This window comes from Trachemys scripta, chromosome 15 (assembly GCF_013100865.1).
Source record: "Trachemys scripta elegans isolate TJP31775 chromosome 15, CAS_Tse_1.0, whole genome shotgun sequence".
NCBI lineage: Eukaryota > Metazoa > Chordata > Testudines > Emydidae > Trachemys > Trachemys scripta.
The window spans coordinates 9,362,295-9,373,672 of record NC_048312.1 but is presented as its reverse complement, the minus strand read 5'-3'; the positions used below and the strand labels follow the sequence as shown (position 1 = coordinate 9,373,672).

The window sequence follows — 11,378 nt, the reverse complement described above, 5'->3', positions numbered from 1 at the left end:
CACCCCCTATCCCGCTGCCCCGGGGGGGGGGGGGGGGGGGGGGGGGGGGATGTGATTTGTTTATGCGGGGTGTGCTGTAGCTTTGCAAGCGTGCTGCCTAACGAAACTGTGGCGTTTGCTCTGGGCAGCAAGAGGGGCTGGCCAAGCCAGACCTCAGGCTTTCTGGAGGCTGTCAGGACGTGCAGTTGGGGGGGGGAGAGACTAAAACCTGCTCCCGTTTGTCACACCACGTTCGCCTTTGGGATGCGGGTCTTCCCGGCGGTGGGCAGGTTTGCAATGCTCATTGCATGGCACGGAGTATTTCCCAGGCGCATTGCACAGAGCGGCCTGCAGCGCGCGCCCGCCCATGTTGCCCGGCCGAGCAGCACGCGCCGCAGGCTGCAGCTCCATGCAGGGTGGGGGCTTCGAATAGCGGCTTTGGGGCGGGGCTGCTCAGCGAGTCCTCGTTAGTATAGTGGTAAGTATCCCCGCCTGTCACGCGGGAGACCGGGGTTCGATTCCCCGACGGGGAGGCTGAGTTATTTTTGATTCCCCCCCCCGCCCACTGCTGGTAGAGCCTTTTGCTGTTTTTCCTAGACAAAGACAATCGACAGGGACCCTCCACCCGCTGATGTCCCGCTATGGGGGTTTAGAGCTTATCTCCCCGCATTGCAGCCGTATTCGGCAGCTACAAAACCAGGCGGGACAACACGCGCCTGAAAACGAGTGCTGTGGTGCTGCACACAGTTTACATTCGCGTTAGTGGGGTGTGTGTGTAGGGCGAACGGCGAAGTGCGTGGCACAGAAACCGCTCGGCCAGACTGAGTGTAAACGCGAAACGCTCTTTCAAGGCGAGACTCTATCTGTTTCTCTGAGCCACCACCAACCAGGAAGGGGATGTAGCTCAGTGGTAGAGCGCATGCTTTGCATGTATGAGGCCCCGGGTTCAATCCCCGGCATCTCCATTGTTTTTTCTTCCCCCACCTACTTTAATTTTTTAACAACAGCCAGCGGCATAACCCATTGTTTTTGGTGCTCCAGACCAGCATGAATATATAAATTGCATATATTGACAAAGCGATGAAATGATGTTTCTGGCAACATGGTAAGAATAGATCTTATGTACTATTTATTGTTATTATTCATAAGTGTATTGAACCAAAAGTGCTTTACAGACAAGCCTGAAGACAAGTTTCCTGCAGTAAATGGTTTACAATCTTTGTATCAATTCAGGAAAGCATCCCAAAGTACACATTTAAGTGCTTTTCTGAATCAGAGTTTAAAGTCTCAGGCCTGCAATCTGAGCCTCTAGCCCAAGCCTCTGCACTAGTGGGGCACCCCACAGATCTAAGTGCAGGAGTGAAGCTTTAAGGGGAAATTCACCCATAGTGCCAGGCACTAGGCCAGAAGTGGCCAAACTGTGGTCTGGAGCCATTTTAAGCCGGCCCCCAAGCTCCCACTGGGGAGCAGGGTCTGGGGTTTGCCCTGCTCCGGCACTCCACCGGGGCATCGGGTCAGGGGCTGCACCATGCCGCTTGACTCCGGTGCTCCAGCTGGGGCAGGGACCACTCCGGTACTCCAGCCAGGGCACTGGGTCAGGGACCACACCATGCAGATCCCAGAAGCCGTGGCATGGCCCTGCTCTGGGGCGCAGGGTTGGGGGCCGCACCACACGGCTCCTGGAAGCAGCTGCATGGCCCTGCTCCGGCGCTAGAAGCCAGAGAAGGGACATGCCACTGCTTCCAGGAGCCACTTGAGGTAAGCGCTGGTCAGAGGCTGCACCCCTGAGCCTCTCCCCACGCCACAACCCCCTGCCCCAGCCCTCATCTTTCTCCCACTCTCCAAACCCCTCAATCCCAGCATGGAGCACCCTCCTGCAACCCAAACCTCTCATCCACAGAGCCCACACCCCCAACCTGAACCTGCATCCCTTCCCTCACCCCTGCCCCAGCCCTGATCCCCCTCCCACCCTCCAAACCCCTCGGTCCCTGCCCAGAGCACCCTCCTACAACACTAACTCCTCATCCCCAGCCCCACCCCAGAGCCTGCACCACCAACCAGAGCCCTCACCCCACCCCCCGCATCCCAACCCCAAATTTGTGAGCATTCATGACCTGTCATACAATTTCTATACCCTGATGCCAAAAAGTTTGCCTACCCCTGAACTAGACCCTACACCACTAAGATAGATAAATAGCACATAGGGCATGAAAATTAGGCAAGTACCCATTATCTATCTAATCATGCTGTGAAACGCCATCTTGTAGCAAAATAGGTTGTTCTTCAGTTTTTAGAGTTGATCATTTTAAAATCAGTCCTGCCTAAATACACACCAGATAACAGAATAAGCCTAACATCCCTGCCTATTTTCAGACTAGGTAATTGACCTTCCAAATTTGAGCTTCTGTTCAAGTCTTTTATGTTTCTATAATTAAGAATGCACACAATGCAACCTCTTTCCTACAATTCCAACCCTACTTTGATCAGAAACTAAGGGACCTTTAAAAAAAGAACAGGAGTACTTGTGGCACCTTAGAGACTAACAAATTTATTAGAGCATAAGCTTTTGTGGACTACAGCCCACTTCTTCGGATGCATATAAGGGACCTTTGCTTCAACTAAGCCAACTAGATGTTTAGACTGTTTTTTTTTTAAACCTATTATATTATTGAGTAAATTTTAATACAGAAGTAGCTTACAACCCATTTACAGGCTGAAATAACTCCCCAAAGAGAAACCCCTCCTTCTGTAAATTCTTTCTATGTGTGTCATGTGAATGTATGCCTGAAACCAATCAGGTAGCTGTTGCTGGGTTTCAGCTCTTTTTCAATTGGTTTTCAGCACTCCTTGTTCTGTGTGTCAACCGCTAGGCAGCTTATCTTTTGGGTACATGCAAAGGAAGGATTTTGTAGGTGGAGTGAACTAAATACCATCTCAATGAATCATGCAAACAAAGCCAGATTTTGTTATGGCCTTGTGGAAGCTCTGTATGCTTTGACGGAATGGCTCACGAGGCTCACTTTGGGGAACTCCAGACAAACTCTTCTTCCATCTTGTCTTTCTCACATTTCCAAGTCTTTGATCTTCCTCCCTACCTGGCAGTAGGGTGACCAGATGTCCTGATTTTATAGGGACAGTCCTGATATTTGGGGCTTTTTCTTATATAGGGGCCAATTACCCCCCACCCTTTGTCCCGATTTTTCACACTTGCTATCTGGTCACCCTACCTGGCAGTCACCATCCGCCAGTCTGCCTCTCCCACTCTGCTTTGTGTTTCAGGCCCCCTTTGATCTCAGGGTCTGGATCCCAGATAGGGTGACCAGATGTCCCGATTTTATAGGGACAGTCCCGATTTCTGGGTCTTTTTCTTATATAGGCTCCTATTACCCTCCACCCCCCCGTCCCGATTTTTCACGTTTGCTGTCTGGTCACCCTAATCCCAGAGGATAGAAGTACTGTCAGATGAAACTAGAGTGCACAATGCTGCATGTTTATTTTATTTTTTCTGCTCTTTTTCTCCACATTCATTTTCATGTAGAGATTCCCAACGACCCAGACACACAACGAGACACGGAGCCCGACACACAATCACACATATGGACGTGTTCCCCAGGCCTAGTCCCTGCTCAGGGAACCAGGCTGAGCTGAGATCCCGTCCCAGGCAGGCGGAAATGCCAGTCCTGGTTTTACTCCACGCTCCATCTTCTGTTCCTTGGCCATCCCCGTCATCAATTCATGTCACACACTGAGCGGCCGGCTGATTCCTCCGCGTTGTCGTCCGCAACTCGCCCCGCCCCCATGCTGGCTGCGCGCGCCCTATATGCAGTGAGACGAGATAGTCCCCGGCGGAGGGATCTCAGCTAGGGGCGGGAGAGCCTATATAAGGGTCGCGCCAGCGGTGTGACGCACTTAGATCCGCTTGACTCTACGTGACCGTTTGTCTGTCTGGAGCGCCGTCCTTGCGGTGAGTGGGGGGGCTGGGGAACGGGCCTGCCTCGCTGCTGGGCTTCCGTGGAGAGCGACAGGGGGCGAGTCCGGCCTGAGGGCAAAGAGGGTCCGAAGCTGGGCGGAGAGCGCAGCCCGGGGGCTGCGTCTGCCGAGGGGGGCGGTATGGGGCCCGGGCCGTCCCGTATATGGGGTGGGGGGGTGGTCAGATTTGAGGAGCCAGCCCTCCTCGGTGACTGAGATATGGGGGGGCTGTGCCCCAGCGCGGTGGGGGGCCATGGAGCGCGGCCTGAGGGAAAAGGGTCGCTGCGTTCGGAGCGACGAATGGCGGCTCCCTGGTGGGCGGGGGCGTTAGAGTCGGACCTGCGCTAAAATGGCGGTCTGGGCGCGCGGAAGGCCCCGCCCCTTCATGGCCACGGGCTGCCCCCTGCCTCTGACGCCGGCCTGTCTGGGGGCGGGGTTAGGGACCGCCGCCCGCGGGCAGCTGGGCCGCCCTGACCAGACCTGGTGGGCGCCGAGGGAAGCGGGGTTGTTTGGCGCGGACTCTCCCATGTCATGGGGCGCGGCTGACCAGCCGTGCTGACGCAGTGGCGTTTTCAGTGTGACACAACTGACTGGAGCAGGGCCCTGGCGTGAGCTTTGGGAGGAGGAAGTAGCCTACGTGGGTGGGGGAGGTGGAGCTGCAATTCAATGTGTGTATTGGTGTCAAAAGTTCTTTCTCCACTGCTTGATAATTAAGTGAGAGGGTAAAGTCATGCCTTCGTGATTTCCTGTGATGTAACTGTAGTATTTTGGAGTCCAAAAATATGCTTATACTTCAATAACTTTTATTTTTGTACAGAAAATGCAGATCTTTGTGAAAACCTTGACGGGCAAAACCATCACCCTAGAAGTAGAGCCCAGCGACACCATTGAGAATGTCAAGGCCAAAATCCAGGACAAAGAAGGCATTCCTCCAGACCAGCAGAGGCTGATCTTTGCCGGAAAGCAGTTGGAAGATGGGCGCACCCTGTCCGACTACAACATCCAGAAAGAATCCACTCTGCACTTGGTCCTGCGTTTAAGGGGCGGTAACTGAACTTGCTCCTGCTAGCATCTGAATAAAAATTTCACTGCACCTTGTTCCAATAAAGTTGTTGCATTCACAACTTTTTTGTCTGTCCCTTTCAAATGTAAAGGTGCACTAATTTAGTCAGACGTGATTCAGTGCACTAGAATTGTATAATAAATGACACAGCTGGTAAATAGATGTTAATCCAACTGTAAAAACTTGTCCATTTTTAGTAAAGGTGGTAAAATTGGCCACTAAATCATAAGGTACTTCTGAGATGTCTGGAATCTAGTGTCTTGTGGCTGAGTTGTATCAGCTACTGGTTAGTAGAATCAGACTAACCTTTAAAGGTTGCTATTGTGCTTGTGGCCCCTTTTGTGCTAGGTAATGTGCACAGATATATAGGCACAGTACCTGCTTTGGAGAACCTTAATTTGAAACAAGCAAGGATGCATGGGGATGTGAAGTTGTGGCAGTTCTCAGGTTTGATAGTCATTTCCAGTATTCCAATGTGTAAATCAGATTAAACAAATCTGCCCTGTGAAGAATAAATAAAAACAGCTTGTCCATTAAAAAAAAAATTACAACCCAGTTAAAAGTGAGCAAGATAGTCTCACCAGACCCCTACAGCATGCTGGGAAGGAATCCATTTTAATAGCTGCAACGAGTTGGCCATATGTCAAGTAAGCATTAAGGTTAGTGTATTAGAGTAGTGTTTTTCAATCTATGGGTCATGAGATGTAAGGCACTGGGTCGCCACGTTCTGGTCACCATCGACGACCGGGACATTAAAAGTTGTGTCGGCAGTGCTGTCCAGCTATGGCAGGCTAGTGCCTACCTTTTCTGACAGTGCGCTGTGCCCCAGAAGCAGCCAGCAGCGGTCTGGCTTTTAGGCCATGGGGCTCCCTGCACTGCCCCCACCCCAAGCACTGGCTCTGCACTCCAGCCAATGGGGGGGGGGGGGAGGGGAGGTGTGAGAGCAGTGCCTTCGGGTGAGAGTTGTGGAGGAACTTGTGCATCTTTGCCTAGGAGCCAGACTTGCTGCTGGCTGCTTCTGGGGCACAGCGTGGTCTGTGGTGCACCCCAGCCATGCCACTGAGCCACCAGAGGCAAGTCATGCCACAATCCCCAGCCCTGAGCCCCCCAAATCCAGAGCCCCTCCTGCACCCCAGATGACTCAGCCCAGAGCCCTGATCCCCCTCCTGTGCCCCAGACCACTTGGCTTAGATCCCTGACCCCCTCCTCCACCCTGACCTAGCCCTGCACCCCACCAAACCTGGAACCCCTTCCTGCACCCTGAACCCCCTCATCCCTGGCCCTACCCCAGAGCCCCCTCCCACACTCTGAATCCCGGGCCTCACCCCTGAGACCCTACCAACTTCCTCATCCCCAGCTGTTGTGTTGCAGACATAAACAATTTTCAACAGAGTCTCCAGAAAAAAGTTTGAAAACCACTGGTATAGAGTACACTGTAGCTAAGGCCTCAATTCTAGTGTAAATGTATCTTGCTGCTACATTTAGCAATAACCTTACAGTAATAAAAAATGAGGATGCTTGATCCCCCACTAAATGATTGGGGTGAAGAGAACCCGCAGATGTAAAACCATTTAAAAAAATGATAGGCCAGGTCCTCTGAGTTCAGCCTACATAAAGTCACAATACAATTTCAAATATTTTTTCCCCAACTCCTGTCCTAGGGGAGCATATGCTGTGGGTGCCATTCTACTTCAAATCAGTGATTTCTAATTGAAAGTGCCCATGATGTACTTCCGAGTGTATGATAAACTAATAATGTATTGCAGTGCTTTGAACATAAGCACTATTTAAAGACTAAGAATCAGGATAGATTAATTTAAATCCATTTTAATAAACTTTTCTATTTGTATTTCAATTATTTTCTAAAGAGGTGCATTCTCATTGCTTAATATAAACATTAGAACATGCTGATTTCAAACTAAATAGAGCCTTTACACTAGATTTTGGTACCTATTTTTGCTTCCTGGAAGGGAACACTATATAAATTAAGCAACTACATAGCTTAATATTTTTGCATTCTTAATTGTTTTCAGTGCATTAGAAAATGGTGAATGATTCATTGCTTGTTCAGTAATCACTTTTTCCTCATGATTTATTATAACTGCAATTTAATTAAACACAAAACAGCATAACATTTATTATTGAACAAAAGCCTTTAATACAGTACATGACTGAAGTAAGTGGCCAGCTGCACCAACATAACTCCACTTCCATGAGAGGCATAGCACTAATGTCAATGTAGTTAGGATGACGCAGTATGTGAGTAGACTGCTACTTACATCACCTGTTGGCTGTCCGCTTTGAATGGGGCTGACAGCTGGAGCCCTCCCTCCACTCCAGAGTTGACAGCTAGGTGCTGGGTTCACAGCTGTGAGACCTGCCTGGGTGTTGACAGCCCAAGTTGTCAGCCAGGCATGGGCTGACAGCTTGGAGTGGGAGGTGGGAGGGAGGGCAGCTGTGAGCCCTGCACCTACAGCTGAGGCTGTCAGCCCCAGGACTGCCAGCCTCCAGCTGTCAGTGTCCTACAATGCCCCACTTCAGTCTGGAAGTGCTCCTGATGAAGATGTGCACCACTGACAGAAGAAGTAAGTGTGGACATGAACCCCTGCTTTAATTACTGGTGGCTGTATGTCGACTTAATTTTGTAGTGTCCACAAGCCCCAAGTCTCACATCCTGGATTTAGCCGAAGGTGATGGTGATGTCGTCTGAGCCCCCCTTTCTGGCCTCATAGCGTTAAGCCATTGTTAAAGATCAAGACGATGAAGGCCCTGGAGCGTCATGGTGGGTTCCTGGTGACTGGAGTGGCAGCTATCCCAGTAAAGCTGGCAGCGTTTGGCCCCCTGGCTCCTTTGAATGGCCACACAGAGGCTGCAGCTTCATCCCATAACCATTAATCTATCGAAACACTTTTCAGTGATTTCAGCAGTAAACATTTCCTCCCATTTCTAGAATCTTTCAGCTCATTGTCATCTCAACATGTGGTTTCACTAGGAGCCTTGAAAAAGATTACTTATCAGGGTTGTTTAACTTAATCTAGTTAGAACCAGTCTGTTTGCCTTCACCTTTTGCTGACTTTCATAAACAATTTTATAGAACAGTCTGAACTGGATTTTTGTTAGGTTGGCCAATTTAGAATACAGGGCTCTGCATAAATGGACCCAATTCCATGGTCCTTATTAGGTAAAACTCCAGCTGGAACCAACTAATAGTAGTTTTGCCTCAGTATAGACCTCAAAATTGAGCCTGTAATTATTACACAGTTGATTTTTGGTCATCCTCATCCCATCTGTGTCTCCCTTCTCTATCTTCCGTCACTCCACTGATTCCGGATCCTGGTCTCTTTCCCTGGGCTTCTCATCTAAATTCACAAAAAGAAGAACAGGAGTACTTGTGGCACCTTAGAGACTAACAAATTTATTAGAGCATAAGCATAAATTTGTTAGTCTCTAAGGTGCCACAAGTACTCCTGTTCTTCTTTTTGCGGATACAGACTAACACGGCTGTTACTCTGAAACCCATCTAAATTCAGTCTCCCCAATCCCTGGTTCCTTGTCCCAGAAGACTCTACTGAGCATGTGCAAACACATTTTTCAAATGCTTATTACTTGGCAAAATTTGGGTGGATTTCCCAAGGACAGCAAAAGGCACATCTCTGACACAAAGGCCATCCCCGTCATATATCAGCTTCCTGCTCCAAACCATAGGCATGCTAGAGCTTCTCAAAGAAAGTCACTAACATTTTTTTTTTGTAAAAAATATATTCCAAAACAATATATTTTTTCCTGACTTTGTTCTTGGAAACGGCTAAACTGTTTTGACTGTAATTATATATAAAATCCTGACGCAGACACCTAGTGTGGAAAATTTCAACCTAAATGCTCGAAGTTGGGCAAACTTATAAGCAACTGAAAACAGGGCCTCTCTAATGGGAAGTGTCAGGCAACCTTAACAACAGGGAGTGCTATCAGCTGGATTTAAAATTTATCTAAGAACAGTTTAAATCTTGTTCTCCCCAATGCTAACAGAGAATAAATATATTAAAGTAGAAATGGGCCTAAGTAGGAACATTTGGGTCAGAACTTCCAATGTGCAGTTTGGTCCTTTATAGGCAGATACTCAGGGCCAGCTGTGGCATTTTGACATATGGGACTACCTGTCGCCTACTAGAACAATATGTGCTCATGCTGCAACACACATCATTTCCCCACCCTTGTGTCCTGCCTAGATACCAAATGGTGGGACCTTTTACCAGCAGCAGAGTGTGAGGAACCCCAGTGGGCCAGTTTATATTCCATCTCTGTCCCGTGGCCTGCCGGGGATATTGGATGGTGGCTCCAACATGGAGCCGTGAGTACGGGCATGTACTTGGCACGGTTCATCTCCGTCCCAGAAACCTGTCCCTTCTGTGGTGTGAGGGAGACCCTGGCACATGTGTACCTTCAGTGCACCAGGCTGCAGCCCCTTTTCTGGCTTCTCCTGAACCTCTTATTGAGGTTCTGGTTGCACTTTTCCCTGCACTTGTTTATTTACACACACCCGATCCCAGGCCCCATGAAGTCGCGGGACCACCTCGTCAACCTCCTCCTGGCCATTTGTAACACCAGGGAGAGGAGGTTGGCAGAGGGGAGGCTTTGCGACTGTGGGGCTGTCTTTCATTCTTTTATCTGCTCACGTATCCAGGCAGAGTTCCTCTGGGCAGCATCCGCTGGCTCTCTCGATGCCTTTGAGGAGCAATGGGCGCTGTCTGGGGTTCTCTGTTTGGTTTCCCCTTCTGGTTCCCTGGTTTTGTCCCTTTGACCCCCACCCCTGTTCCCATTATTGCCTTTGTTGTCCCCCAAACTTGGTTGGGTTCTGGATTCAGTAGCTCCTCTCCAGGCTGGGGAAGGGGCTTTTAGCAGTGGGTGAGCTAGTGCCTGTCCACGTCCCGGCGCTCAAAAGGACTAGAACAGCATGGGAAATACACTCAGCAACTGTGTTTGCTGACTTCAGGCCAGGCTCCAAGGCCTATTTACATAGGTTATTTGCTGAGTGTATATTAAAGTGGGTACTGAGGCCCTGTATTTTCCTGGATTTGAAGGCTCATTGAGTTCCTTATTGTGTCAAACCAGTTGCTGCAGTGTGTTAATATATTTTTAAATATTGTACATGCAATCCTGCAGATACCGTGCACCTTACACATTGAGAAATACAACACAATACCAAAAAGCTTCACTTGGAACCCCTGACGTGGGTTTTTGGATAAGGACCTGTCCCCTCGGCTAATTTTGCATCTTTGCCTCATGCTGAGTGTGGGACTAGCAGCTGTGGTAGACCTCCACCCTGCCAATGCTTATGAATGTGCCTAGTTAAGTAGTTCAGAAGTTTGTAGTACATAATGGAAAAAGTTGCATGCTTACTGTTAAAGCATGTGTGTTTGCACGATTGAGGGCCTTCATGCTGTCCTTACCTTTGCTTGCTTTTTGTCACCTTATTAAGACCCCTGATTTTAAATATAAGGCCTGGTACTAGTGAGGTTATGATTTAAAAAAAAACAATTATATGAATGTCAGTGCTGCAGCAAGCGTGGGCTTGACAGCTGTGAGACCAAAAGCCTTTCTTTGTTCACCGACACAACCTAGGACACTGAAAGGACAGCGTTAGTGCAAGCCCATCAATTCTGCCTTGCCAGTGGGCCTCAGCTATGGTGCTGGCAGCACCCACAAGTACTTCTAGCATGGGAACTTAGTTTGCTTCCAGGGCCTGTTTGCTTCCTGGCCTCTCTACTGAGACGGAGTGCGAAATGACAAGGAAGTTGTGTGACCTAGACACCTACCTGTAACGAAGCAGGACTCGCTCAAAGGGAGAAAAATTACAAGAATTCCCAGTGCCTTATACAAGACTTCACAGATTCTCACGGGTCTGTTGGAGTGGATGGCTGGGAAAAAAACAACCCAGAATCGTATTTGTCCTGGCGGTTGGGAGGGGCAGGATTAGAGAAAAACACCTCAGGATCTTGAGGGAGGAGGCGGGGAGAGACTGGAGAAAAACTCCCCAGGATCCTGGGGGGATGGTGGGGGATAGGGTTGCCAACCCTCCATGATTACTACCCTGGAGTGTCCAGGAATTAAAGATTAATCTTTAATTAAAGACTGTCCTGATGAAACTTCCAGGAATAGTCCAACCAAAATTGGCAACTCTAGTGGGGGAGTTGGAGAAAAACTGCCCAGGATCCTGGGGAAGGAGGTGGGGGGTTGGAGAGAAGCTCCCCAGGATCTTGGGAGGGGGGTTGAAGAGAAGCTCCCTAGGATCTGGAGGGGGGGTTGAAGAGAAGCTTCCCAGGATCTGGGGGGGGGGTGGGATAAGCTCCCTAGGATCTTGGGGGGGGGG

General features: G+C 49.5%; 1 protein-coding gene and 2 non-coding genes across 3 annotated transcripts; all 3 read left to right on the top strand.

The window, feature by feature from the left end:
• Positions 1-440: 440 nt before the first annotated feature.
• On the top strand, positions 441-512 carry TRNAD-GUC. Its single transcript has one exon. It is a non-coding gene; the product is annotated as a tRNA-Asp (tRNA).
• Positions 513-872: 360 nt separating this feature from the next.
• On the top strand, positions 873-944 carry TRNAA-UGC. The gene has a single exon. It is a non-coding gene; the product is annotated as a tRNA-Ala (tRNA).
• Positions 945-3,790: 2,846 nt separating this feature from the next.
• UBC (ubiquitin C) lies at positions 3,791-5,072 on the top strand. Its single transcript, XM_034791060.1, has 2 exons — positions 3,791-3,943; positions 4,766-5,072. Exon 2 carries the CDS (start codon positions 4,769-4,771, stop codon positions 5,000-5,002), a length of 234 nt encoding a protein of 77 aa, XP_034646951.1. The 5' UTR covers positions 3,791-3,943; positions 4,766-4,768; the 3' UTR covers positions 5,003-5,072.
• The last annotated feature ends 6,306 nt before the right edge of the window (positions 5,073-11,378 follow it).